This window comes from Delphinus delphis, chromosome 8 (assembly GCF_949987515.2).
Source record: "Delphinus delphis chromosome 8, mDelDel1.2, whole genome shotgun sequence".
In the NCBI taxonomy this organism is placed as follows: Eukaryota; Metazoa; Chordata; class Mammalia; order Artiodactyla; family Delphinidae; genus Delphinus; species Delphinus delphis.
In genome coordinates, this window is record NC_082690.1 from 9,227,717 (window position 1) to 9,252,285 (window position 24,569).

The 24,569-nt window shown below is 51.8% G+C and overlaps 1 protein-coding gene across 6 annotated transcripts in view; it reads left to right on the forward strand.

The window, feature by feature from the left end:
• Positions 1 to 24,569, forward strand: part of KIRREL3 (kirre like nephrin family adhesion molecule 3) — a 543,060-nt gene that overhangs the window by 397,869 nt on the left and 120,622 nt on the right. For all 6 annotated transcript variants that reach the window (XM_060017684.1, XM_060017683.1, XM_060017686.1 and 3 more), the window contains exon 3: positions 23,598 to 23,675. In XM_060017684.1, coding sequence (XP_059873667.1) covers positions 23,598 to 23,675 — 78 coding nt within the window. The remainder of the gene's footprint in view (positions 1 to 23,597; positions 23,676 to 24,569) is intronic.

Here is a 24,569-nt window from a genome sequence, read left to right on the forward strand (position 1 = left end):
TTGGGATTGACATACATACACTATTGATACTATGTATAAAATAGATAACTAATGAGAACCTGCTGTATAGCACAGGGAACTCTACTCAATGCTCTGTGGTGACCTAACTGGGAAGGAAATCCAGAAAGAAGGGGATATTTGCATACATATAGCTGATTCACTTTGCTGTACAGTACAAACTAGCACAACATTGTAAAGCAACTATACTCCAATAAAAAAAAAATAGATCGCAAAAAAAAAAAAAATAGATCGCAGAAAAAATAAAAAGGATAAAAGCACATCCTGTGAATAAAGGTCCACAGACTGTCTTGGTAAGTGTTCATTCCTTTATGACACACTCCCAGGACCCACACAAAAAATGAGTCCAGAGTTGTCTGATAGCTGATGTGTTGAGTTCAGTGGCCGTTACTGGGGTCTGGCCCCCTGCTGGTTGTGAGACGCTCGTGGGACAGACATCTGACCTGCAGCTGTAACTAAGTCATGATGAGGAAGCTCTTCCCAGATCTTAACCAAACCCCTCCTACATCAGCTTCCGTCCAGTGGGAGGGAACGGGGAGAGCTGGTAAGGCCGAATCTGTTATCCTGAGCACGTGGTACCGGAGGAGAGTTGAGCCCATGTGGAATATTTGGAAGAGGCACCTTTGCTGTACTGTATTCTGCTGCCTGGACGGCAAGACTGGGCCAAGCCCGCGATGGGGGCCAAGCCAGAGAAACATATACAAAATGGGTTTTCAGGCCCCTGGGGACCGCGTAATGGGAAGGGAGGAAGTGGGTCATCTGAGAGTCCAGGAGCGTGAGTTTTGACAAGCTCCAGGGTCAGCAGGAAGGGAGACCATCAGTAGGAGTTGCCCGGACCGCGTAGACCTCTTGTACAGGATCTAGATCTGGGCAGCAAAGGGGCGGGAACCCCAGTGCCTGGGCTCTGGACCACAGGCTGGATACGCCTTCCCTAGTAGCCAGACCGTGCTCCCAGGGTCCATGTGTATTATTTTTTTGCCTCTCTTGAGCACACAGCCCATGCCTGCAAGCGTGCACCGGACGCCCTGACCCCCGCCAATCTGCGGTTCTCGAATTTCTGTCACGAGGACGGCTTGGTGGCGGTTACACCATCTCATTTTCCTGGAGGTCCTGAGGGGCAGCCACCAGTTTGCACACGCTAAATGTCAGCTACGTTAAACTAACACATTCACATCATTGGAAAACCCTGTTTACACATAATAAACATGGGGATAGACGCCACAGAGGAAATAATAGAGTATTGATTAAAACAATGGCCTGTAATGCCTTCTGAAAGGCTGGCGATCCCCAGCAGCTTCCGCAGCGGCCCTGCTCACTGGCAGCCTCCCTCCCGGGCAGCCTCTGGCCGCCACTCCCCAGACGGAGGAGGTGGGCGTTTCCGTGGGCCCTCCCCTGAGGAGCCCTCGCTGCAGGCCGGGCACTGTGCTCAGTGATTGATCTCGTTTTATCCCCATAGCAGCTCCTCAGGTGGGTGGTATTGTTATTTTCATTTTCCAAAGAAGGAAGACAAGAAGTTAAATGTCTTGCCTGGGGTTGTGCAATTAATAAATGGCGGGGCTGGGAGTTGAAGCTGGGTCTGCTAAGTCCATAGCACATCCTATCCACATTAATTTAGCCTCCTTTGTGTATTGGTTTTATATCTAAGTATGTAGGTACGTAGACGGGAGTGAGGGAGAAGTGCCTTGTGTTAGGCCGTACATTAGGCGCTGGGGGTCTGGACAAGACTGTTATCGCTGACTTGGCAGTGTAGGTGGCACGGCGGTCTGTGAGCAGCTCCACCTTAGCTATGATCCCAGCTCTCCTGGGCTGGGAGGAAGGCCGGCAGTTTGGCAAACCTGGAGGTCTCAGAATCTCAGAAATGGAAAATCTCATTTTAGAACGGTAACTCGTTGCCCTAGAGCGGCTGGCAAGCCGAGGGCAAGGGCATATTTTCCCTGGTAACCACAAACCCCCCAGCGCCGAAGGAGTCCACAGCCAGCTGAGGACAGCAGGAGGGTCTGTGACCACAGGTCGGTGGGGCAGATGGAGGAGGCTCCCGCCGAGAGGGCACGGAGCAGGCCAGAGGTGTCAGGGTTGTTTTCCATGATGACGAGTAGCTGGTGTTGGGCAGCGGAAGATGGGGGTGTCTGGTGGCCAAGAATGGACAGCAGTATCCCCCTCACCCCCCGTCAGGCATCAGAAGCTCTTCTCTGTGCTGTCATTTACTGATTGTGTGACTTTGGGCAAGTCACTGACACTGTCTGTGCCTCAGACCAGGAATAGGGATAATCCTACTTCTTTGTCAATGTTGTAAGGACTTAGTAGGGAAATGAATGTGACCGCAAGAGGTGCTGACCTGTCGTGCGGTCAACTCTCGATGGACCTGAGTGCAGAAGGGTTGCTCGGTCCTCATGGGACCCAGGCCTGTGGAGACCCCAGAGACCTCTCTGCATTCAGCTTCCCCCTTCCCCACCTGACCCGGAGCTGAGGGTGTCCGCCTGTCCCTGCCGAGCGGCTGGATTTGGAAAGTAAATGCACAGCGTTTGCATCTGCTGAAATCCTTGCTTCGCAGTGTTTTGCTTTCTTCTGCTGTAGCGGAGGATTTCCACTAAACCCTTCAACTGGGTCTGGATTATTGCTTCCGGCAGCATCAGGGGAGCGCGTTCTGATACCAGCTCACACAGGCAAAACACGGAAAGCAGAAACACAAACCGGGGCTTAGGGAGGCTGGTGAAGGCGGCCACGGGGGTAGCTGGCAACACTCGGCAGCCTCGCAAACAGGCATCCGCAGAGCGGGCAGTCGTCGGGAAGGAACCCTCGTGTGACCCGAGCAGGGAGGTCACGGAGAGCTCAACCCCTGGTTGGAGAGATGAGAAGCCTGAAGTTCAGGGAGGTTCAGTGATTTGGTCAAGGTCACCTGGTAAGGCCAGATGAGGGCCAAATAAAGGGGAGAAGTCTGGCTTTGGAATCAGACAGACTTGGGTTACAACCCTTCTGCCACTTAGCTGTGTGACCTTAGGCAGTTTGCTGAGTCCCGAGAATCTGCTTCCCCATTTGTGAAATGAGGCTATGAATACCTACCTCATAGGACCAGGGGGCCACAGGCCAGGTCTGGTCTATCATAGGCCCTCAGTAAGTGGGAGCCCTTTTCCAGCACACTCTCCCCTCTCCCTTGGGGTGTCTCTGCCGCATCAGGACACCAGCAGCTCTCCGTGTGAGATGCTAAGTGTCTTACTCTGGTCCTGAGGCCCAGTCCTGGCTCAAGAGGAGACTCCTGGGTTAGGCCCTGGCCAGGTGAGCTCTGGCACTGAGACCTCCGCTGGTGACCGAATCATGGTGGCTGTGCTGGGGGACAAGCACTGGCTTTGGGTTTGATCCAGATCTGGGTCTCCTGCCCTCTGGCTGTGTGGCCCCAGACAATGGTGCCCCTTTGCCGATCCTCAGTGCTATCCGAGTTAATGGAGATAAATTGCATGAAAAGAACGCAAGGGTACAAACGTGCTCGTGGATGTGGCTGTCCCTTTCCTTCTCAGAGTCAGTAAGCCCAGACCCACTGGGATACGAGAGGCTGGAACTTTCACAGTTTCTAAAGCGTGGGCCTGTTTTAGAGACAGAAGAAGCAGGACATGTGCAGTCCGAGGTGTAGAAGGCTGCAGGGCAGGAGCAGTTTGTCACTGAATGCAGAGGACCCTCCCCGGGGTGGGTGGGTGGGGCAGCGGATTCTGGGCCACAGGAGCATCATTACAGCCCCTCCCCCAGGGCTTGAGAGCAGCAGACACATGTGCACACGTGCTCACTCACACACCCGCACACTCTCACACATGCGAGACACTCACTGTTCACTGCATGTCCACCCCACAGGGACACGCGTGCCTATCTTCCCAGCCATCCTCCCCTCACGGAGGTGCACACACACACTCCCCCTGTGTGAGATGCCCAGGTGGAGGTCACACCAAGGTCAGATCACCGTCTTTCCTCTCCTACACGTGTGAAGCAAGGATTCCTCCGGGGAACTCCCATTTCGCCCTCCTCCTTCTTCTTGAGATGCTGAGGAAGGAGTAGTGAGTGAAAACAGGGCCCTGAATGTGCAGAGAGGCCAGGGAGCCCTTCCTGGGCTGCTAGCATCCCAGGTCCCAAACTCCCAAGGGTTGTTTCTCTTGCAGAAGAGAAAGACCGTCTGCTCAACTTCTGAGTAGTCAGTTGGAAATGTGATTGGCCTTGTTCTATGTGGCCCTGGGGGCAGATGTGGGATGAATGAGTCACAGCTGCAGGGCAGTGGAAGACATTTAAGCTAAATATAAAGGAACTTTAAAATGATTTTAGTTTTCCAAAAATGAAAAGCACAGCCTTGCAAAGTAATGAGCTGCCTGTCACCAAAAGGATCCAAGGGGAAACCATGGGACTACTCCTCAGAGTTGCTATAGAGGGGTTCCTGCACCTGCTGTGAGGGTGAAGCTGAGTGACCTCAAAGGCAAGGAGTCATCACTCAGCATCTTGCCCAGCTAGTCTCCCTGAAGGCAAGGATGAAGCCTAGAACAGAGGAAGGACAGCCAGTTTCTAGGATGCTGGGCTCCAGTAAGACCCTCCCCCACCCTGGGTATTGGACCCTCACTGATCAACAGGTGGCCCAGACCTTCTTCTTCCCTGGGTTCTGCCCCCTGTCCCCTGCCATCGACCTGAGTGCAGAAGTCCAGAGACTGAATCTGTTCCAGGGGATGAAATTTTGATGAATTTATACCCAAACTCCCTCAGCTTATTGATCCTAGAGAAAACGTTCATCCTTTAAAGACCACCCAGCTGCGTACTTAATCCATGGGACACACACCAGCTCGACAGGAAATGCTGCGAAGGCAAACATGTTGCAAATCTTTATGGAAAAGGAGCTTTACGACATTCAGGTCCGCTCTTCCCTCCAGCCGGCAGGACCTCCCTGACACGTGGGGAAGTGCCCACAGAGGCCGAGGGGCGGTTAGAGGCGGTCACGGCTTCTGAGCCCACTTGGCTGCTGGCTGCTGACAGCTGTAGGACTGGTAACTAGCATTTACCTGCCCTGAGCCTTAGTTTTCTCCTCTGAGAAATGGCAGACTAACAGAGCCCTCACCAGTTCTGTGTGGAGTAAATGACCTAACTGTGTGTCACGGCGCCCGGCGCACGGAGCAGCTCGCTAAGCCTGGTGCCTCGTCCTCTGGTTTACGTTCCAGCTCAGAAAACCTCATCTGTGGCTCAGAAGTCTCTGGCACCGCACCTCAGCTGATTAAAAGGCCCCAGAAACAAAGCAAGCGGGAAGAGAGGAAGCAGACTGACCAGCACGCATGTGCGTGTGCGCCCACATTCAGCCCAGCGGCCACTCCGGCCCCAGCCTCACGCAGGGCCAGGTGTGGTGCCTGACACACACCCTGCCAGCGTGAGGTCAGCTCTACGGACAGCATTTTGCAGATGGTGTTGCTGAGGCCCAGTGACTGGTCCAAGTGATGTGACACTTCCTACCACTAAGTGATGCGTCTGAAACAGAAGCTCGGGAGGGCAAAGCATTGACTGTCTGTTCACCACAACATCAACAGCAAGCAAAACCGACTCAGAGTGAACGCTCAACAGATGTGGAAGGAAGGAATGAGTGAATGAATGGTGGATAGAAAAAAGAATCAGAGATGAAATTCTGAATGACTTGAAACTTAGCCACATAAGTCTGACCTCCATGTAAGGCTGATTCGGGCACGTTTCTGAAAAAGGAAGGGCCAGTGAAGGAAGAAGATGCACAGAGTCCTGTTCTCAAACCACCAAACAAACTCTCAGACCTAAGACCTCCCCTCGGCCCCCAAGACATAAGGGTAGATAGTCCCAACCATTTAAGTCACTCGTATGTGTTTATTGAGTGCCTACTCTGTGCCAAGCTCTGTGCTAGGTAGTAGACTTGCAAGGATCGATGGAGATGGTCCCCACCTACAGCCAACATGGGTGGTACAAAAGATAATACAGCATCCTTGCTTCCACACAAGTCTCATAACTACAGTACTTGCAAGGTAGAGGGGTGCCCAGCTGCATGAATGGGTGAGAGAGGGCCACATGGAGAGGGAGTTCCCTGTGGGAGGTCTTGAACTATAAGTGGGACGGGACAGATGTTTGCAGGGAGTACAGGAATCCCTAGTGGAAGGAACAGCGAGGTCCAAGGCACAGAACTAGTCATCACAACTAGCCCTTTGGTGGAGGAGAGGGCAGGTCAGGAAGCAAGACTGGGGAGGGACACAGGGGTGAGCATCCCCGCCATCCAGGACTGAATGACGCAGCCCTGCCCCTGGTGGCTCTGGGCTGGTCACTCCCCTCCTCTGAGCGTAGGTTTCCTCCTCCATACAAGGTTGAAGGGGGTGATTTCCAAGTTCCCTTCCGGTTCTAACATTCTATGACATTTCTGACTAACGCACAAGATCAAATAGGTACACAAGACCAAAGGCATAAGAAAATACACAAAGAAACGTGGGTTAATCTAGTGCAAACAGAGTAAGACCCGAATAGCGTGGCTACGCTGGCAACTCCTGTTATACCTGTGGAGTCCTCCCCCAGGTGTACATTCTAGTTCCCAGAACCCCGTGGTCCCTCCCCAGCCCTCAAGGAAGGGGAGGTTCCCAGTTGTCCCCTGGGAAGTCTCACCCATGTGAGCCAGATGCCCCCAGTTGGTGGCACAGAAAGAAGCAGTCAGGAGGGCCCCGCCCTCTTCGTGTTTGGCCAGGGGCAGGTGCTGAAAGTACACCTCAGCCCACAGGGCTCCTGACACTGAGAAAACAAGGCTTCGGTCAAGAGTAGTGGAACACTTTCATAGCCCTCAGTTCCCTAGGGTCCGCATCAGTTCTAAGCTACAGTCTCCAAGGAAGGGGCGGTCTTCAGACTCAACAAAGCCAGAGCGCTCTTAGGGACCCCTTTGGTGAGAGGTTATTAGTTTGGACGGGAAAGCACCAGCCCCTTGGACAATGCATGAAAGCCACAGTTTTCTCCCCAGAAAAAATGTCTGCTTACACCTCCAGAAGAGTGTAAGAGCCCCTGATGGAGGTCCCCGTGAGGTCCTCAGACACCAGGTTAAGTCTCCTATCCTAGTTCAAACTCTGTATTTTGCAAATGAGAAAATTGAGGCCCAGAGAGAGTAGGTGACTCACCCAATATCACCCAGCTAATTAGAACAAAGCCAGATCCCCAGGAAAATTGGGCCAGCGTCTGCCCCAAGCAGGGAGGCTCCCAGCAGGGCACAGCATCACTGGCACCTGACCTGGAGCTGGACCCCTAGCAGAGGCCACGGCTCAACTCTGGCAGGCAGCCGAGGAGAGGGGACCACCAGTCTCCCCGGTGGGCAGGTGCTCTCCTCTGGGTATTGGCCGGTCCCCAGAGCTTTTGGCTTCTGCTGCCTCTCTGTCTGTGGTCTTCCCTGTGGCCCCAGCCAGGAGAAGGGACTTGGGCCACGGCTCCCTGGCTCGGCACCCTCCAAGTATCCAAGTGTCCAGCAGGCTCCATCCCACTCTGCACACAGAATGCTCCTTAGGCAAAACCGGGAGAACTGCATCTCCTTGCTGGCATTTGCAGAGCTAGCTGCCCGCATCCCCCATAGTGTGAGCAGGAGACCTGGGCTTGTGAGTGCTAAAATGCTATGGGGTGGGGGTAAGGCGGGGTGGGGACAAGATTTAATAGAACTCAGGCTGTGAAGTCAGACAGACCCAGATTCAAACCCTGGCTCAGCCACTATATAGATGAGCTGATATCTGGCAAGTTATTTAACCCCTCTAAGTCTCAGCATTCTCATCTGTACAATAGGATCACGATGGTACCTCTTCAGAGGAACGGTGTAAGAATTAAAGGAGATAATTTATATAAAGTACTTAACACCATACCTGGTAAAACATTTTTCTGCTTTTGTCACACTTCCCAAGGGGTCCCCAGTGTTGCAGAGCCTCACCTTCAGAACCTCACACCCAGCTACTGGCTGACACCCTGGTGACAAGGGTAGGGAGAAATTCCCCCTTCCCGCTCTTCCAAGTATTTGCTAAAGAGTGCAGCGGGAGGCCTCCACAGAAGGCTGCGAAGAACTTGCCACCCATTGAGAGGTCGTGAGTTTGCACCTACCCTTGGAGATTTCAAAGCAAGTCAGTCCTGACCTTTCCAGAACGGTCAAATGGCAGTCCCGCCAGGTGGCGAGAGAGTGAACACATGGTCTCCCATGGCCCTCTGCCATGTGTTTCTCTGCCTGGACCCGGCAGCTTCGGCTCAATGGTCAGCCAACACAGGATGAGGCCTGGAGGTGTGGTGACTCCCCTGAAATGAATCGGAAACCACAGGTGGAGGCCCTCAGTCACATCTATGAAAGGCCTGGAAGCCAGAAAAAGGGTAGACAGCCCTCTCCTCAAATGTTAAGTCTCCGCCGGTGGTGAGCTGGTGACCCTGTTCCCGGGAAGGAGAGTGGGCGGGGGAAGAGCCCTGACGGCCCCTCTGCCGATTGCCCCGGTGTGAATACTCCCCCCGTGGCCGATTTGAGGCTGCCTCTGTGGCATCATGGAACACAGTTGTCAGTGAAAAAAGTGTTGCCTGCCATACCAGTAAACAAAGGATGTTGCAACCATCAAGCCATCCCATTACAGCTGCCCCTACAGTGAGCCCTGAGGGAACTCAGGATGGAAACGTGATGCCCACCATCTAGCAGTCAGCCGCGGCAGTCCTCCCCGACGGTGCGCCCTGGGCATACTCAGGATGAGACAGCGCAGGATATGGGCCTCACGGAGCTGAGGTGCATATCAAAGGAATGAGCCCAGACTTTTGCATCTTCCCATAGAGAGAAAACCAGAAAAGTACTAAATTCCTTAACTTGAGATGTCTGGTTTCCTTTAACTTACTGTAATCTTTTGATGTTCAGACTACCTGGTCTTTTTTGCAAAAACTCCTATCTATACTGGCTCCCCACCAGCCTCTTCCGAGCAGTCTCTCAGAGCTATCTGAAGGGCTGCATCTCAGGTTTAAATCTTCAGTTTTGTCTGCCAAATAAAACGTAATCCTCAACTTTTCTGTCGTGCATTCTTTTCAGTCAACGCAATCATGGGAAGAGATACCCACGTCGTCCCTCCCAAGCTGGTGCTCGGTCCCCACTCCACCGGCTGAATGCAGCCTATATCCCAGGCACACAGGACAGGCCAGGGGACTAGGGTCCTGGGCTCTGGTCCCACCTGAGTCCTTGTGAAGAACAGGCCCTGGGCAGCTTGCCCTGAGACCAGTTCTTCCTTCTACTGAGTTGCCACCTGCCTCCCTGTAATCTGCACCTGCGTCCGACCTCTTGCCAAAGCCCTGCGATCAGTCTCCTCTCTCCGACCTGCCCGATCCCAATCCCCACCTGTGCCTCTTTCGGCCAGGCTTCTAGTCCCTGGCTGGCCTGGCACCAGCCTCCAGGTGCTCCCAGCTTTGCCTGTGTGCCCCTTAAAGGAGCGCTTAGAGAGCTGCGTGCCACCTTCCCTGTGTTCTGAGCGGTGCCAGGTGGAAACTTCCATCCTCTGCTTGCACTGGATGTGTCGTGAGAGGCTTTTTATCTGGGTCTGTCTGAATATTTGTTCTGACTCCTGACTAGTTTCGAAGACCCCCGAGAGCGGGTCTTAACCTCCTTTCCCTGCCCAGTTCCTAGTATTCACCCTGCACTCACTCTGCAGTTACTCACAGCAGCTGGCGAGGTTGGCAATGACCGTCTTCAGGCCTTTTGCTCTTCTGATTCTGCACAGCACCAGCCTGGGACCTACACTACCATGCCAGCCAGGAGTGGCCACCCCATCAGGACCACCACGACCCAGGGAGCTGGACACAGCCGCCCCCGAGCTGCTATGGGCATCATCTTTACAACAGTTTGGAAGAAGCCTTGATTCAAACTACAGAACCAGAGCCCTCAGGCAAACCTCCTGCCTAGAAAAGTTTATTTTTTTTTTTAATATTTATTTGTTTATTTGGCTGCATCAGGTCTCGGTTACGGCACGTGGGATCTTCATTGCAGCACGCAGGCTTCTCTCTAGTTATGGTACATGGACTCTAGAGTGCACGGGCTTAGTTACCCTGTGGCACGTGGGACCTCAGTTCCCCAGCCAGGGATCAAACCCACGTCCCCTGGGTTGGAAGGAGATTTTTAACCACTGGACCACCAGGGAAGTCCCTAGAGAATGTTATCATTGTCTTGACTTGTAGCACACCCCTGCTCTTTTTTTTTTTTTTTGGCCATGCTGCGCAGCATGTGGGATTTTAGTCCCCCGACCAGGGATCGAACCTGTGCCCCTGCATTGGAAGCACAGAGTCCGAGCCACTGGACCACCAGGGAAGTCCGCCCCTGCTCTTTATAATGGTATATTATGTTACTGTTCTAACTAACTCTCATTTATGGGGCACTTGCAAGGCACCCAGCCTTGGTTGCGTGCCTTTGGACAGGTAATAGGGACACACCTCTCCTTACCTCCCAGCGCTCTGCATCAGTCTCCAATCCTCACCGCAGACCAGGAGGTCTGCATTCCACAGATCAAGGAAACAATGAAGGTGGACCCTCAGATCAAGAGCCCAGGGACAGTGGAAGGCTCCACACTGCTGAGTGACAAGTCCCACAGACCGTGGGGTCAATGGTCCAAGCTTCCTGGGCTGACTTCCCTTTGTCTCAGGAGCAGGGAGATGACCTGGCTGTCCCGTCCAAAGACTTCCTGCTCAGCAGGCCCCTGGGTTTAAAGGCCCCTCTGTGTCTTAGACTAGCCCACCTCACTGTGCCCTCTGGCCAGAGAACCTTCTCCAGATTAATCAGAGGTATAAATCCTCCTGCAGGTCAGATCTGAGCCACCAGCCTCCTTCCCATGGCTGTGATGTCCTCTGTGGACTGGCCGGAGCCCGAGTCAAGGTCCCTGGTGGTTTCTTATGGGCAACAGGTCACACCTGTTGGGATCATGGATCCCACCGCCCACGTGTACTGAAACTTCTGAGCTCCATTGCCCCCAGACAGAGGAGGAGTGGTCCAGGTCTTTCCTGGTACCACCCATGCCTGCTCCCAGAAGTAGTAAACAGCCCACGGGTGACCCAGCCAGCAGGTGGTGAACAAATACCATTTTCTCTTGAGGGGAGAATGGTTTAGGTGTCAGCTGGAGTCTGGAATTCCTTCCCATTCTCCCGCCGTGATATGCAAGCATGCGCCTTCCTCTCCCTCTCTCACACCGTCCCAGCGACCGCGCCCTCTGCCCTGGCAGGGCAGGGTTGCCAAGTTGATAGCCCCGATTGGGGTCACCTCTCCGGGGCTTGGCTACTGACGTGTGCAGAGCTCTAGCAGCCCCTGGCACGCCTATTAGCAATCAGCCTCCTGCTGGGCTGGCCTCGTGATAAATAAACTTTCATGTTCTTACTAAGTGATGGCTGGTGGTTCAAAATCGCTACCCTGGAATTGTTTGAGGTTGATTCCTTAATCAAAGCTCTCAGGCTCTCCTCCACCCCCTCACTGCTGAAAGGTTATCATTAAAGAGAAGAAAGGCGCTTTGATTTCTGTTGCTGGGCTGCCAGCTTGGAGCTGGGGCTCTTGGGGGAGGTGGGGAGGCTTGGTTTTACCCCAAGCCTTGTGTGCAAATCTTAGCTCTGCCAGCACCAGCTGGGCAACTTGGGGCAAGTTGCAGAGCCTCTCTGATCCTCTGTACCCTCCTCTGGGGCTGTCTCAGGTATGGTGAGGCTCAAGGAGACCTTGTGTCTGACGGGTGCTTCTAAGCCTGCCAAGCCCTGTAAGTGTGTTAGTCCTGATACCCAGTCACAGCCATATTCTCAGACCCATGTTCAAGTCCCTTAGGGGCAAGGGGCTTCCATGGAGCTTTCTGGAAATAGTGGACCTTCCATAAGGCACCTTGGACAAGAACATGGGATTAGAACCAGCCCATGGCATTCACCCTAACCCACTCCCAGAGGTATCCCCCAGAAAGAGCTCAGCCGGTGGACCTGCCTCACTCTGTCTTCCTCGCCTGCCCCTCTCCTGTCCACATCTGTGCTTTTTGACGGCAAGAGAAACACGGGGCTAGGGCCCCCATGTAGCTAGATAAATAATTACTAAAGAAATAAATGAATAAAAATAAACAAAGAAAGCCTCCAGGGAGCTAGAATTGCTGCCATGCTGACAGGTAACTGGCAGATTCGATTTCATTATAAGATACAGAGCTGTAATGGGGTGTGTGGAGCTCAAGGAGGATTGCAGTAAAGGGAGGACAGCAGCGTTCCCTGCCGTCCCCGCCGGCTCCTCTACAGACCCCACCATCCACTTTCCTGCCTCGCCGGGTGGGCGGGAAGCTGGACACTGCCCTGGGGGACGAGGTCTGGCCAAGCCTGGCCCTCCCCTCCTCGCCAGCCTCACCCGCAAAACGGCCCAAGTCACGATGCGCTAGTGGACAGCCCTAGGTCGGAAGTGTGGACGGAGGGGCAGAGTCAGGAGGGCTACACACTCACCCACACTCTCCTCCTCTGCCCCAGGGGAAGGTGTGCAGCTTCTGAATGGACACAGCCCACGCAGCCAGGCACGGCATGGTGACCGGACTGTGAACAAGGCAGCTGTGACTGGCCTGGCCTGGGGACAATAACGTGCCACCACCTGGCCTCCCTCCTGTCCTGCTTTTCTACCCAGAAAGTGGAGGAAGCGCCCTCTAGCTCACCGAGGCTTAGTCTACCCCCTTCCATCCCAAAGACCCTAAAAGGCCCTCCCCTCCCTGCACTCCTCGGACACATTTCCCTTCTCTCTGCCCTCTTCCCTTGTGCCAGGTAAGAACTGACGTCTCCCTCCACCCCAGCCCTGTCCAGTGGGATGTGGGCTTGAGGACAAAGCCTGGCCATCCCCACCTGACTCCAGTGAGAAATGCTTTAAATCCAGCTCATGGCCTTTATGGGACCCTCCTGGTTCTTCCTCAGCCTTTATGATTTTATTTGGGCCATAAATGGGTGACAAGGGGGGGGTTGTAAGCACAAAACTAAACAGCAGCACTGCTCCTGCCGTCCCCCACCCCCACTCCCACCCCTCCATGCTTCCCTGCCCTACCCTCGCCCCCTGCCTCTCTGGAGGCCACCCTTCCTTCTCCAGGCACGGACTCCCCAGGGACCCGGCTCCCACGGGGGCTTCTCAGAGCCCCCCGACCACCTGGCAGTTCTGACCTAATTGGCCAGCACCCTCTGGACACACGTGGTCGCCTTCCTCCCACTGGGGTCTGTGCGGGTCACCTGAGCTCTGTGTGCAGCATCTAGGCTACATCCTGGCAGAAGGGCACAGCCTGGGCTCTGGGATCAAATGCACCTGGATTTTAATCCTGACTCCTCCCCTTCCCAGGTGTGTGACTTCGGAAAAATTACTAACTTTCCTGAGCCCCACCTGATCAATGGGGCTACGAACCTGTGTGAATAGCAAACCACAAATCAGTCTTACATTCACAGCCTCTTATGGGGGCTCTGCCTTCTGGCTTTAGATCTGGTATTGAAGAGAAGGGCAGGGGACGGGGTGGGAGCACGTGGACGTGGGGAGACCTTGCAGGCCTCCCACTGCCCTCAGTCTCAGTCACTGGGGACTTTTTTGGTCCTACTAGAAAAAGGAGAGGAGAGATGCCCTCCTTCTGCCTGGCCTCCCAGCGTAATTAACTGCATGTACCAGGCTGAGCATACCCAGGGGCAGGGCCACAGCTCTCGAGCATCGGCCCCGTTCAATCATTAGTCACCAACCCCCAACTTGCTCTTAGGAAAAGTCTAAAAGCCTTCCAGGCCTATGGCCTTCAGCAGTCCCCGTTCCTCACAGGATAAGTAGACTGATGGCAGGCCAGGGCGTGGAGGGGTGGCCTTCATCATCTCGTTTCTCTGTCACGCTCCTCCACGGAGCAATTAAGCACTGGGATTAGATATCCTAAATCAGAGATGGCTGAGGTTTTCTTGTACATGTGATAAAACTGCTTCCCATAAAACTTCTCCACCAACATTATTAAACTTCCCCCAATTCCCTGCACCTCTCACAAAAAGATTAGACTAGTAGCGCGAAGAACCTCGTTTATCGTCAGTTTTCTTGGCCTCCACATTTACTAGCTGTTTGACCCTGAGTGAATATTTAATCTTTTGGATTACCAGTTTCCTATTATTAGGAACAATAATAGTACTTACCTTACAGAATTTTTACGATAGAAAATAATGCATGCAAAGTACTCAGCCCAGAGACTAAACAATCGTAAGTAATCAGTAAATGGCAACTTTAATTGCACTGGTGAATGAAGTGAGCTTGGCCCCACGGTGGGTGATACCAGCCAGTGGAGAGGGGCAAGGCGAGGCCACGTCCAGCCCCCAGGGGAGGGGTGGGCAGCCAGTGTCCCAATTCCAGGGTGCAGAGGGGTGTGGTGGACTCTGCTAACCCTGGGGGCTGCACTGATGCCCAAGTGGCCCAGAGGAAGGCCACGTCTGGAGTCAGCTGGTGGCCGCGTTGGAACTCTAAGCAATTAATCAGCTGGGAGAAAGACCCCCAGGCAGCATCTGAGGGTAGGTGAGGAGTCGTATCTCACAGAGAAGGGAGACCAGCATGGAAGCCACCAGGCACGGAGTCAGGCACACAGGTGTGCCCAAGCTTCACCACTCACAGCTGAGGGACCCTGGCAAACTCCTTACCCATCTAAAATGTCCAGTTCTTTATAAACAAAGACAGGAATAATAATACCTAGCTTCATAACGTCTGTGTGAGGGTGAAACAAGAAGAGGAAAGTAAATGCCCAGGGCTGTCTTTTTCCTGCCCACGAGGTACAGACTCGGGGCAGTGAGCAGAGATTTGGAGAAGCCAGAGGATTGGGGACCACATGGGACCCTGCAGACACATGGGATCTGGGGCCAGGAACAACACAGACAGTCATGGGCCCCACAGCTGGTGGTGAGGAATTTGCGGATATGCTGCCTGCCTTGGCCACACTGGGGTAGGGCCATGCCAGGCAGTAAATGGCACGGCTGTGGCAGCTGAGAAGGCGGGGGCTGGCAAAGGGCTGCCGCGATGCTGGTCCTTGCTATTGTAGGGAGCCGCAAGGCGCTTACCATCTGGGGCCTGAAGGAGCCTTGCTCCCTGCAGGAGGTAGTGAGGATGGGCTGGTGGCCACAAAAATTTTTTGGAATTATCACAACGATTGCCAACTCTTCCTAAAAGAGGATCACTAGATGTGAGCTTTTTTTTGCGGTACGCGGGCCTCTCACTGTTGTGGCCTCTCCTGTTGCGGAGCACAGGCTCCAGACGCGCAGGCTCAGCGGCCATGGCTCATGGGCCTAACTGCTCCGCGGCATGTGGGATCTTCCCAGACCAGGGCACGAACCTGCATCCCCTGCATCAGCAGGCGGACTCTCAACCACTGCGCCACCAGGGAAGCCTTAGATGTGAGCTTTTTCTGTAATTCATTGTTTTAAAAAATTTAATTTAAGACCACGTGTGTTTCAGATTTCTCTTAGAAGAATTTAATTGGTATGTAATAGCATAGTTAATTAAATACAAATCAATTGTTTAAGAGAACTAATTGATACTTAACATGAACAGTGAAAAACTTAGTTCTAATATAATTAACTCATTAAACAAGCAATGAAAGAGCAATTATGTCTTTACAACAATGTAAAGTTTATAGTGCTTTAATAAACTTAGCATTAGCAAGCAATGCAATTCAAAAATTATGAAACAGGTATTATTGGTCTATTAAACATTTATTACTTGTCCTAGAGGCCCAGAGCCACGCACTAGACAGGATTAATAAACCTTTACTATCCCACTCTTCAGGACTCTTTCCTAGAGAGGTTGATCAGAAAACTGTGATCTTTGCATGATTTATGGGCACCCTTATTGCCTGGGATGTGAGTAATTATGCTGAAAACAGGACTAGGCAGACCCGATGCAGAAAGCAGTTTAGCAGAATCATAGTGAGAACTCACCAAACGTGAGACTCCAGCATCCTGCCACCAGGTGGCTACCACCGGGCAGAACACATATGAGAGAGGCCATGGGTACAGACACCCAACCAAGGCAAACCCCAGACAAATCTGCAGCCCCCCAGGTCCTGTAGGAGGCCCACCCCACCATCTGAGCTCCTTTTTCCTCGTCGGGACCCCTACAGCCATTATTGCCGTTCATGTAGAAATGACTCCAGCCCTGCCTCATGACGCTTCTCTAACTGAACCATTGCTTGTCTTTGACGCTACCTTTTCACAGGTGTGTGCCTTACATAACCAACTGGATCATAATCTCATTGGGAGAGGAAGCTTGTGTTACATATTTTCGTCTTGAGCATCGTGCCTCTCGAGTGTTCGTGGGTTGGGTTTTATAGCTGCCGCATTTTGTAAATACTTGCTGGTTATGGAGGGGTGGTAGCCGTACTATAGCAGAGGTTACCTGTATCATCCCACTGCTTTTTACATAATTCATCACATTACGAATTGGTCTACAGACCAAGATATTTGCTCTCCGAGGTCAGTGAAGCTGGTTAAAAATGTATTTCTTCAGATCTGAACTTGTGCTCATGTAATCAACCAGGACCTGTTCACTTGGGGATCCTTCAAATACAGAAGTCCAAAATGCACCGTCGTCACATGTAACCTCATAGGCTTCCTTTGTCAATCACTTCCTTTTTTTTTTTTTTTTTTGGCTACTTTGGGTCATCGTTGTGGCGTGTGGGTTTTCTCTAGTTGCAGTGAGCAGGACTACCCTTCGTTGCAGTGCACGGGCTCTAGGCACGTGGGCTCAGTAGTTGCAGCATGCAGGCTCTAGTGTGCAGGCTCAGTAGTTGTGGCTCACAGGCTCTAGAGTGCAGGCTCAGTAGTTGTGGCACGCGGGCTTAGTTGCTCCGCAGCATGTGGGAATCTTCCCGGACCAGGGATCGAACCGGTGTCCCCTGCGTTGGCAGGCGGGTTCTTAACCGCTGAGCCACCAAGGAAGCCCTGTCAATCACTTCTGACCCAGCCCCCTCACTTCCTGCAGTCTTCCCCACTAAAGACCTTGTGGTTGCCATTGTCCCCTTCCTCTGCCTAAGCCACTCTGATGCTTAGCCCCATTGTCTCGGTCAAGAACATCTCTCCGAGTCGCCATTTCCTCTCAGTCGCCAGCACCTCTGGTCCTGTGGCCTCGCCTGTGACACCCCCTGGCTGGTCCTCCTGACTCACTTCACTCCTCCAGCCCAGCTGACTTACCTCTGCCACACTGACCTTCAAAGATGCCACCTAACAGCTCATTATATCACCTTGGACAGGGTATTTCACCTCCCTGAGTCTCCTCTTTCATAGCTGTTTAAAAAAAAAGAAAAAAAGGAGGGTAAGGAAGGGGATTTGATGATCTCTAAACCCCAGTCTGATATTCTGTTTCTGTTTCCTGAACTCTCGCTCATCAGTACTTCATTCGAGGAGGCCCTTTTCATCAAATGCTGTCTCCTTGGATTTGCATGGCAACCATGTGAGAAGGGTTTTACTACCAGTATCCATATTTCGTAGATGAGAAAACTGAAGCCCGGAGAAGCCTGAGGACTGTTAAGGGCTGAAGCGAGGCTCCAGCCGGCAGTGGTGGTTTTGCAGCACACGTGGCCTCCCCTACCCCCCAGGGCTCCCCTGTGACTCCAGCCAGGTCCAGCTGACGTCTTCTCCACCTGCTCTCTGGAACTATCTGGGGAGCTATTTTCAGCCCCTGCACTGCTCTCCTGTGTCAAGGTGGCGGGGATGTGGAAGCTCTGAATGTCCCTCTGAGAAGCCCAGGGTCCTTTCACCTGCTTTCTCCTCTCAGGCTGTCTTGGGAGAGCAGGAAGAGGGGGCACATGTCATCCCATCGCCTCCTGCCAGGAGTGTTCCACAGTTTCCCAGCTGCGCTCCCTTGTCTGGTCTTACCTTCTCCCAGCCACATCTGCCCCAGTGCTAATATGGTCTTTATAAGACGCAAGTCTGGCCTTTCTTCTGCTAAGCATTCTGTAGGAAAAGTCCAGACTCCTAGGCAAGGCTCACCAGGTCCTCCAGGTCCGGTCCCTGACTCTGTCTCCTGCCTCGTCTCACTTTCTCGTCTCCCGAAATCTTTGCTGTATCCACACCAAACTGCCCGCCCATCATGCTCTATTCTTGTTAGGTCGGCTTCTGGGGACCTGCTCCATCTAACAGCTTCAGGTGGTAAAGGGTTAGTCCTCAGCAGGCACCCCTGAACCACTGTGACTGGGCACGTTGGGGACAGAAGGGCCCCCAGATGCACCGAATAGCCTCAGAAATGATGAGGGATAGCCATAAAAGAGGACAAAATAATGCCATTTGCAGCAACATGGACGGACCTAGAGATTGTCATACTGAGTGTTATCCCTTATATGTGGAATCTAAAAAAAAGGGTACAAATGAGCTTATCTACAAAACAGAAATAGAGTTACAGATGTAGAAAACAAACTTATGGTTACGAGGGGGTAAAGGGAGGGAGGGATAAATTGGGAGATTGGGATGGACACACACACACACACACACTGCTATATATAAAATGGATAACTAATAAGGACCTACTGTATAGCACAGGGAACTCTACTCAATCCTCTGTAATGGCCTATATGGAAAAGAATCTAAAAAAGAGTGGGTATATGTATAACTGATTCACTTGGCTGTACACCTGAAACTAACACAACATTGGAAATCAACTCTACTCCGATAAAAATTTAAAAACAGAAAGAAAGAAATGGTGAGGGAGAAGGACGTGGTACCTGTCCATTGTCACCAGCTCGATCCGTGGTCACTTCACAGCTCATTTGTTTCTGGCTGGGGCAATAAGCAAACACTCTTCTAGCCAATGTCATCCTCACGCTGGCAGCAGGAATGCTCACAGCATCCTGGGTTGCCACCAAGACCCACAGCTGCCCTCCCTCCCCACCTGCCCTGTTTCCCATCATCTCTTGTGCCACCGCTCCCATTGTCCCACCTTAGCAGCCCCTCTGGCCGCTCTCCAATCAGTTGGTGCCTCTCACAAGGCTTCTGAGTGGTCGTGCAATGCTGCTCCCTGCATCCCCTGTGACCAAGGGATGGGAGTCAGAGTCTGGGCCAATGGAAATAGCCAGGTTCTATAAAAGACCAGCTTCTCCCCTCTTCCTGTCTATGTTAGCTTGCTAGGGCTGACGTGACAAAGAGCCACAGACTGGGTGGCTTAAACATCAAAAATGTATTGCCTAACAGTTCTGGAGGCTAGAAGTCCACAGAAGATGTTGGCAGAGTTGGGTCCTTCTGAAGGCTGTGAGGAAAGACTCTGTTCTAGGCCTCCCTTCTTGGCTCATTGATGGCCGTCTCCATGTTTATATGTGTGTCTGTCCCAAATTTCCCCTGTTTATGAAGACATCTGTCATATTGGATTAGGGCTCCCCATTGACCATTGTAACTTGACTACCTTGGTAGAGTCTCTTTGTCCAGATAAAGGCACATTCTGAGGTATTGAGGTTACGACTTCAACATTGGATTTGGGGGGACACAGTTCACCCCACAGTCCCAGCCAGGACCACTGATCTCTGCTGTCTCTTCTCTGTCTTGAATCATGGCATCAGCAGCCCTGGGATCCCGGAACCTACCCTAAGAATTAGCCAGAAATCAGACCTGGATTCTAGCCTGAGCACTGTCACCAACTGTGCTTTGGCCTTGAGTTGTCATTTTACTTCTCTGAGCCTGTTTCTGAAACCAAAACGGAGGAAATCATTTCCTCCTTGCGTGCTTCACAGAGCTACTGTGAACACCCAATAAGATAGTGAATATGACAGCATCGTGAAAAAATAAGTATCCCACAAATGTGAGGTAATATCACTGCACTATCATTATGATTACTCGTAAGAATAAAGGAATCCTTGGGCTAGAAAAAGTCCCATCCTCACCCTCTGAAACTGAAGGAAAACCATTCCATTTAGGAAGCCATCCCTCTTTATTCCTCCCGAGAGGAAACCTCACGCTTCCCAGACTCCTGTTCTGATGAATTACAATGTTCATTCACTTCAGACCATCTGCATCTACCTAATCCACTGTGCCAGGGTTAAGCCCTCCTGATTCCATTCTGGCCCGGGTCGGGGAGAACTGATTACTACCCATTAAGTCAGACTTTTCCTGATCCGTTGCCACGTGCCAGGCACTGTGCTTAGGGCTAAGGACTCTGAGCCTAAAAAGGCACTATCCTCACCCTTCTGTTGCTCAGTCTAGAGGCCGGGAGTTCCTGGGGTGCAATCTGGACTTCTCCCTAAGAAACACACCGCTTCCCAGGGAATGTTTCATTGTGTAGCAGCATTCCCTAATTCTTTGTCCTCCTGAGACAACGGCCTCCACATCCCCATCTGCAGGTGACACTGGCCTTCTTTGTTCTGAACTGTCCTTTAAGCCAGGATGACTCCATTCGCGTCCATCATTTCCCATGGGTACATTCGGCGCATCTGGTGGTTCTGCTACTGATTGGTCCTCAGCCAAAGGCTGCAGCCCCAAAGTCTACGTGGAGAAGACCCCATCATCTTGCTGTTCTAAAATAGGCACCTAGGACCCTGACTCCACCATCAGTCCCATGCCATGTGACAAGGAAGGTCGCAGTCTGGTGGCTGGTCTAGATCACAAAGTGAATGATTGATTCACAATTGATTGATTGACAATCATTGATTCACCATGATTGTTCAACAATGATTGTTCTTTCTATCACATTCTTTCATCTCTCCCATAACAGCCTGGTTGATCTGGCTTGGTGGTGTTTTCCCAAGAGGATGCCATAGGTTCCTGCTTCCCCCCAGCTCTCTCTCTGGTCAGTATCTTTGACCACACCCATCCTCCACACCTGTGTTTCTAGATTCTCCTCCCCTCGCTCACTTTGGCCCCTGGCCTGCTTCCTCATGTGGAAACAATGACCTCTAATTTAGCTCTGCAATATCTCTCCCAAGAACACCCCAAATTTTCATATATGGATAGCTAGATAATTCCCACTTCGCTGATCCCCCAACCTGCTCTTTCTTGCAAAGATCCCAGTGGCTTCTCCCCACTTCTCAGTAAAGACTCAGTCAGAGAGGCCTCTCACTTAATACATTTCTGCAGTGTGCTTATTAGGGCCTTGTAATGTAGACGCCTAAATAATTAAGACTAACCCACAAGTGTCAAATTAAATGAGCCAAATACATTGAGAAATTGCCTGGTCCTCCATTTCTTTTATTAATCAGGTTTTTTTAAAAAACTTCTTTTCCTGCTCATTTGCAAAAGTCAGACATGGTCAGTGAGACTCTTACTTATAATAACCGTGCGTATGTGCAGCCTCTTTCCTTGGGCGATTCCCCCGGGGGCATATTATATATGACATAGGACAGGGTCGGTTGCAGTGGCAGAGACAGCCAGCCCAGATAACACAGAGTCAACAGGTTGTCCCCGGTCTCGAAATCTTTAGGAGAATCGTGCTTCTTCCATTTCCTTGAGAGTCGAGGGGACTGTCCAGGAAGCCCAGCACGAACACGGGCCAAAATCCATCCAGCATCTGCCGCCCTCCACCCCTCAGTGCTCACCTGGGCTCGTTCCTGGACTCAATGCAAGAACCCAGGCTCCGTTTCTCATTAGGAGCTGCTACAGATGTGCTTCAGATGAGCGTAAGAAGTCAGTGGAAAATAGAATAGGAATCATCAGCAATTGTATCATTGTGATGATGAACAATATGCATGCAATTATAATGGGCTGGTTAACTCTGCCTGTCGTCAGCATGTTGAGGTTTCAATACAGTGCCAGGCAAGAGGCTATTGTCTGCTGGAGCTCAGAGCCTCCCCACAGCTTGGGCTTCCGCTGGCCCCCTCCTGGCATGCCGCATTCCTGCCTCTTGAAGGTGGTTGTTAGAAAGGATCCACAAATATAGTAAGTAAACATCAAAGGGCCTTTGATCCGCACGGTTTTCAACAGAGCAGGAGCCCCTGAAGAAAGGGCCGAGGCCTTGGATGAGGGAACTTAACATCGTCAATTTGAGCGCCCGAGATGTAAGGCTGTTTGAAGTGAGGGCGTTTTGGCCGTGCCTTCAGACAAGCGTGGAGGGAAAGGAAGAGAAGTGAGTGCCTTTGGAAAAGGCACGCTCAGATCTGCTTCTCTGCTCTTTACTGATAGTCAATAAACCCCTTTAAAGAATCAGGAGATCAAAGCCTGCGACCTCCTTGGGCCATGGCTTCTGCCACCGCCCACCACACTTTGTTTTCCTCTGGGGCTGGAGCCCCTGAGCTCGACTTAGCCGTGTCTCTTGGGCCCTTTCATCCTGCTGCCCAGAGAGGCTGGGCCTGGGCCACAAGAGGTGGGTGGAGGGGTAGGGGGCAGAACGAGCCCAGCCTCTCTATGCTCTGACAGCCTAGATGCAGACTGTCTAGGGCTCAGAGGAACACCCAGTGTCGTGGGAGAAGCTGCTGTGACACACCCCTCAGGGGGAACCTCCTTCTCTAAGAAACCGATGGAGAGAGTATCTGGGCGTCCAGAAAGCTAGCAAAGCCTGGAAGGAGCTGCAGGCACGTCCCCACCTCCAGAAATCATACCCCTTATCCATTTACCCAGTTTATGGCAGCTGCCACATTTGTACAACTCCAAAGCAAAGAGGGAGGGGCAGGGAGTCTACAATAATCATGGGTAGTCACTTAACATCTTTGAACTTCAATTTTCTCATCTGCGTAATGTGAATAGTAATAACCGATCTGCCTACCTCATGCAGTTGTTGTGAGGGTCAAAAGAGAAACTTGGTGTGGAATTGCTTCAAAGCCCACAAGTGCTGAAGACAGGTGAGGAAGAAAGGATAAATACCAGAGAGGAAATCTTGCCCGGTTGGCTGAGGTACTCCAGTCCAACGCTCACACACAACGAGCACTGATTTACAAAATATCGTAGGGGAGAAAACGGTCTCTTGCTTTCGCTACCTGGAATTGTTGTTCTAACCTCTTGTTCCATTGGGTCAAAGTCTTGTGGGACCAGAGTCTATGTCTTACGTCTCTCAGCCATCCCCACCCCTGCACTCTACACTGTGTTTACACCTCATAAGTGCCGGATGACAATGCTGAATTGCGCCTGAATATAAGGATGAACAGGGATCCCCAGCCCCAGAAATTCACTCTCTCCCAAAAGATAGACTCCTTCTACCTACACCTTGACCCCTGTGTCTTCTTCCAAATTTACCCATCACTCCTTTGGCCACTGTGTCTAGTTGTACTGTTCCATCCTGGACACTGCTGGCTGGACTCTGCCTCTTCTCTGGCTTGACAACAATCTCGGTGTGATCAGAGCATAGTCCCTATGCCTGGGATATATAGGGCCTCGTGAACCTATAGAGTAACGGTTATGAACATGGACGCTGGAGTCAGGCTGCCTGTGTTCAAAATCCCGGCTGTGCCACCTACCAGCTCTTTCACCTAAGGCTGCCTGCTTAATATGTCTGTAAATGGGGATAACAATGACGTATACCTCATAGGGCTGTTGTGAGGATCAAATGATGAAATTATTGGTCTTATATTATGTCTGGACCATAGTAAGTGCTTTCTAAATGTTTGTTAAGTAATTAAGTAGCCCTGTTTATAAGAGCAACAAGTTTTACATCCCTTGCACTGACCCCTGACCCATTCCTACCTCACCGACCTCTGCTTTTCTTCCAGAGCTGGGGCTCCAGAAGAGAGGATGCTGTCTGGTGCTGGGCTACATGGCCAAGGACAAGTTTCGGAGAATGAATGAAGGTCAGTGAGAACCCGTCCTCTCAGGGGAAATGGGGAGGGAAGAAGTTATGCCCTACAACTACGGTACCAGGAAAAAGAGCCTGGGCCATTTCAGAAAGGACAGTGGACACATCCGTTTGGTTTCCATGAAGCTGTTCAGCTAGTAACATGGGGAAGAGGACCTAATGCCTGAAGCACTGTATGCTGATTCGCGAGCATGCTTCATATGCTATTTTCCCTCCTCTCTTTGTGCCCCCTCCTTCTCTTCCTCTCTCTTTCTTTCCTTTTGTTCCTCAGCTACCCACCCAGTGCAATTAAATCTGCTTCTATTATCTTTTCTAATCCAGACCTCTCTGCCCTTTTCCTTAATCATTCACATGTCTTGGACGCTTATTGAATTAACGGCACCTCACGGGGCATTTGGGAGGATACTATACAAGAATAAGGCAGAGCTTTGATTCTCAAAGAACTTCCCCTCGAAAAACTGCCCTCTTTTCCGACTCCATCGGCCCTACCTCTCCCACTTACTCATAGGCCATTCTGCCTTCCTCTAGCACTGGGTCTTTCCTCTGAGGTTTGACTGGGCCACAGAAGGCTGGAGGAAGGTATTGACATTGATGTGGAGGCTAGGATGTGAGAGGAGTGCTGTCACTGACGGGCCTGCTGTAATAAAGAGCCAATCTCCTCATCCCCAGCCATCTGTCTCCATGCAGTTCATAAGCCTTTCCATCAGATGCCACAGACTGTCAGGCTTCAAAAGTAGGTAAGCAATGGCTGGGGAGGCCATTTATTCAATAAAGTCAGACAAATGAAACCCTGGCTTCTCACCAGCCCAGCTTGCCATGAGCTGGGCCCCTCTCCACTCAAGGACCAGGGTCCCTGTAGCCTCATTCCCATTCCAGGCATGAAAAAGGC